The 4,960-nt window shown below is 36.0% G+C and overlaps 1 protein-coding gene across 4 annotated transcripts in view; it reads left to right on the top strand.

The window, feature by feature from the left end:
- The window catches only part of LOC111453770 (protein TONSOKU), a 15,727-nt gene extending 11,779 nt beyond the window's left edge, over positions 1–3,948 (top strand). For 2 of the 4 annotated variants that reach the window (XR_002712305.1, XR_002712303.1), the window contains 6 exons: positions 113–176; positions 275–395; positions 505–675; positions 1,304–1,421; positions 1,500–2,107; positions 3,727–3,948. Coding sequence is in view for 1 of the 4 variants with exons in the window: in XM_023094993.1 (XP_022950761.1) it covers positions 113–176; positions 275–395; positions 505–675; positions 1,304–1,421; positions 1,500–2,032 (1,007 nt within the window). In the remaining 3 variants the exon portion in view is untranslated. Of the gene's footprint in view, positions 1–112; positions 177–274; positions 396–504; positions 676–1,303; positions 1,422–1,499; positions 2,377–3,726 lie in introns of those variants that run through there. The other 2 variants (XR_002712304.1, XM_023094993.1) reach the window with 2 other exon arrangements.
- Positions 3,949–4,960: the final 1,012 nt, after the last annotated feature.

Below are 4,960 nucleotides of genomic sequence, written 5' to 3'. Positions count from 1 at the left end.
TTTTTTTTTTTTTTTTTTTTTTTTTTTTTGCATGAATTGAAAAAACAATGGCAATACTGGTATCTTCCTCTTTATATTTAGGGACTTTAATTTTCCAATCATTCTTTGACAGGATACAACTCAATCTCTGGAAATGCCCTCAGTAGTTTATTTGTTAAGCTCACAGCACTGAATAGGTTGGATGAACAGAATTATATTTCTGCTTTTCTTTGCAGAGTTTTAAAGTTCAAACCTCCTGGAGAAAATTTAAATGAACGACCTGGTCTTTTTGTAGGTTTACAAGTCTTAGTCTAAGTGGTTTGAAGTTGAGCAAGCCTGTTTTGGAAGGCCTTCTCCAGCTTATTAAATCCTTGGGGTTTTCTGGATTAATGCTTGGGAGCACTGGAATTGGAGATGTGGGTGAATTCTATGACGCATCCTCTATTTTTTCTTCCCTCTTTTTGTTATTTACCTTCCTCTGCATTATTCTTCCGTTTGGTGACGAGACATTACTAAACTCCGCAGGATGCTGCATTAGAGATAACTGAGTCATTTAGCGGAAGTGAAGAGCTTTTGAAACTTGACTTAGCTTATTGTGGACTGACATCCAAGTACCTTGTCAAATTTGGTGGTTGCATTTCTATTATACAGCGCATTCATGAGCTGAATCTTTCTGGGAATGCCATCATGCAAGAGGTTCGTTAAAATCGCCTACTTCTATACTCTTCTCATATTGGTCATGGTTGTTTAGTGATTTTCTTATAACAATACAAGTTATCCTTAATAAACTTTTATGCCATTTTTTTGTTAACTAAGCTATTTTAACTTCTTACCAAGTTACTTTGTTGGATTATGCACCAAGTACACTTTCACCTATCATTCACGAAGAGGGCTAAAAAGGAAAGTTTGAATAGTTACGTTTGGGAAATGTTCTTGATATGTAGGAAGTGCGGTGTGGTTTGCAGTTACGAAGTTGCTTTTAGGAGAGATTTAGCCCCATTGAATAGGTTATAAACTCTCGATTCATGAGTGAGATTCCGCTGAGATTGCACAATCCATAAGATAGTTAATTTGGGTTGTGTTCTTAATTAGATACGTATCAGACATTTTAATCCTGCTAAGAAGGAACCGTATCGTCTGAACAACGGAGCAAATATGATTAATAGGTCAATTGTCGGATTCATTTTGATTATGTCATGTCATCGAACCTGGCATGCCTATTATTAAGCTGTATTCTGTTTACCTTGACGTTGTAAAGTCAGCAATTTTATCCTGACTGATTCATTCGCGCATTCAAAGTCCTGATTATTCAGCATGACCACAGGGTTGTAATGCAGTATCGTCACTAATAGCTAACCCTCAATGTGGCTTAAAAGTCTTGCTTCTCAATAAGTGTCAGCTTGGCCTAGATGGAGTTGTTCAAATCATTCAGTCTGTAGCAGGTTGTAACATTAATGCAAAGTTTTCATACGAGGCCCAAAATGGCCAACTTTTTGTTATTAATGTTAATTTTGTATCAGGTAACTACTATCTTGAAGAGCTCAATCTTGCCGACAACGTTGATCTTGATAGACATGCCCTGCAATGTAACATAACAGAGAAAGAAAGTAAAGAACTTAAACAACCGTGCCACGATATATCTAAACCTCAAGGCCTAACATGTTCAATAGAGGAGTTGGACCCTGCCCAACAGAATTTAGAGGAGGTAAACGCTGAATACAATCATCTTGAAGTTGCAGATAGCGAGGAACCAATTAGAGAAGCTGCAGCATCTGGGATTGATGATAGTTGTGCAAGTTCATGTGAAAGGAAATCCGCGTCTCTTGATTGCCAGTCTATTTTACCACTTTCAACTGCCATTGGGATGGCAAAAACGTTGCAATTACTGGATCTTAGCAACAATGGTTTTTCTTCCCAGGAGGCTGAAACAATGTTTGGTGCATGGTCAACTTCGAGAACTGGTTTGGCCCAAAGACATATTAAGGACAACATAGTACATCTATTTGTAAAGGGGACGAAGTGTTGTGTGAGACCCTGCTGCAAGAAGGATTAGTTTAATGCTGCTGAAATCTGTTATATCAGATTCTTTCTTTGAATACTCCGCGTCCAGACGGCTAGGATTGAAGAGGTCAGTTCTCAGTACGCCTCATTTCTACTTCATCATGCATATAACCATCTATTGCCATGCACAAATTATTTGCTTGTATTAACTGTTTAGCATTGTGTATTATAGGGGAAACCGGCAATAAATTTGATTAACATTTCCAATATTCTATCACATGTCAAGTTTCTTAACGATTGAACAACTTGAACATAGTACAATGACTGAGTCATTGAGCTCATAACTATGTATTTAAGATGTAATGTTCTTTAGAAAAAGAAAGGCTTTTTCCACTTCCCTACCCTTTACGCAAACCAAGGGTGATGGTTTAACTTCATTCAACTGCATACCTGTTGTTAAGGATATTTAGTAATAAATTATAGTTTACCATATATATTATATTTGATATTTTATTATAAGGCAAATATCTAACATTTGCCTTATTACTATAGTATCTTTCCATTTATTGTTATTTCCATTTATTACTATTTCCATATCCTTGTAATTTATTTGATTATAAATAAGATAACTTTCACACCATTTAGGTGTGGTGGATTCAGCAAACATTCACATGGTATCAGAGTCATTTTGGTTTAGCAACCTAGATCCTTTCTTTTCAATGGCTTTTGAAATCTTCTACTGTTCTTCTCCACCACCACTGTTGTCTTTGATGCCGCAGGGGCAGTCGTCATGGCTGTCACATGCAGAGTCGATTGATTATTCTTTGGCTCCACCTTTTTGACCTCCAAATCATCCTTCGCCATACTCTGTACATACAACCTCACCTTTTCCAAACATAGCCTCTTTCATTTTCTTCCCAATTTTTCCTTCATCCTTCACAAAAACCCTAATCTTAGGATCTTCATCAGCATTCCTCTTCGAAAATATACAGAATCTCAATAAGCCCATCGACCTTCTGCAGAGATTTACCTTTGGAATCTGGGCGCCGCACTGGCATCTTCGCGGCGCCCTGGCATCTTCGCCAACCAAGTTGCCACTGCCCTTCTCGCCAAAATTGGCTCCTTCGCCCCAATGTGGCGACTCTTCCGGCTTCAACATTGTCTTTGTCCCTTGCTCTAGGTTTCCCCTTCTACTTCTTGGGGTTAGACATATTCTCACCAGAGCCAAGTCAGCATCGTCGCTAAACGACAATCCCTCTTCATGGGTTAGACATATTCTCACCGAAGCCAAGGCAGCATCGCTGCTGAGCGGCGATCTCTCTGCAGTTTTCGATGGCCAAGAAAGTGTTTCTCTACGCCTCCTTTGAACCAGGTTGTTAACATTTTTGCGAAAAGTGTTTCTCAACCTCTTTGAATTTTTCAGATTCAAGCTTCACGTTCGTTTAAATCCGACGCTTAGCTTGCGGTGGGGTGTTAAGGATATTTAGTAATAAATTATAGTTTACCATATATATTATATTTGATATTTTATTATAAGGCAAATATCTAACATTTGCCTTATTACTATAGTATCTTTCCATTTATTGTTATTTCCATTTATTACTATTTCCATATCCTTGTAATTTATTTGATTATAAATAAGATAACTTTCACACCATTTAGGTGTGGTGGATTCAGCAAACATTCACACCTGTCTTGCACCCTTGCAACATGTGATGTCATGTAACTAAGTGTTTTTTTCTCTAGGCAGGCTAAAATTGCTTCACGGGTGGACCGACTTAAGGCACGTGGAGGGACCGGTATTTTCACGTATAAACAAACCTTTTGGTTCCTATATGTTTCATCTTCTAATTTGTTAGTTCTTAATACTCTTTACAAAATGTATGGAAACAAAAGAAAAACAATAGAGAACTTGTATATCCAATAAAATATCAACTCATTCAATGTAATATTCAAAGTTTGGTAGAAGTTCTTGATTTTGCTATTATGACCAAATTTAAAGAACTTGTCCAAATTAATCTCATAATTGATAGCATAAAGAGATTTAATTTTTTAAAAATGAATTTTAAAGTGGGTTTAAGCTTATTAAAAAGAAAAAAAGAAAAAAAAAAAAAGAGGGTATAATAATTTAATAATGGCAAAGGGGAGAGTTGTTGGCATGCTTCTCAACAAATTGCAGTGGGATTCCTTTTGCTCATTTAATTCATTTGCTCTGTCCCTTCCTCAGGAACCTCCTGCCCTTAACTTTTGCTTCCTTTACCATTTTCTTATTCCCTTTATATCTTTTAGTTTCGTGTGCTAAATCATGCTTCCCTCCACATTCCTTAGCACGTGTAATCAATATCTCTTAAATTTGGTTTTGTTTCTCCTAAAAACCAATTGAATATCTTTTATTTATACATATATATATAACTTTTAACAAACGTAAGATTGATGGATCAAACGTTCAACATTAGAAAAATTGAAATGTCGGGTTTGAAAACTCTAGAACTTAATGTTACCACCCAATCTCAAATACCATAATATTTTATTTATTTAGATACGTTTACATCGATGTTAGTTACCCGAAGCTATTTTCTCAAAAGGTATAAAGGAATGCAAAAGGGGAAGAAGGCAAGTTTAGAAGCAAAGAGATGATAGCCAAAGATAGGATGAAATGAAAAGTGGTGTTAAGTTATGAGTAGAGTGAAAGGTTAGTTTGGCCCATCATTTTATAGCCGAAGAGAGAGCTAAAAAAAAAAAAAAACCCAAAAACACTAATTTGATTGATTTGTTAAGCTTGATAGGGAAGGAAAATGATATTATATATCATGATGTTCATAATAATCGTCGTGTAAGACTTTATCTTAGTAGCACACGTATATTGTAGAACTATATGTATTATCATACGAATCACACGAGATGATGATAATACGTAGAATGATTGAATTATAAAAGAAAGAAACTTCAATAATCGATTACATTCTTTTTCGGTGTTATT

Source organism: Cucurbita moschata, unplaced genomic scaffold (assembly GCF_002738365.1).
Source record: "Cucurbita moschata cultivar Rifu unplaced genomic scaffold, Cmos_1.0 Cmo_Scf00015, whole genome shotgun sequence".
NCBI classification, from domain to species: Eukaryota; Viridiplantae; Streptophyta; class Magnoliopsida; order Cucurbitales; family Cucurbitaceae; genus Cucurbita; species Cucurbita moschata.
The sequence above is the reverse complement of the archived record's forward strand: the minus strand, read 5'-3'. Positions and strand labels throughout refer to the sequence as shown.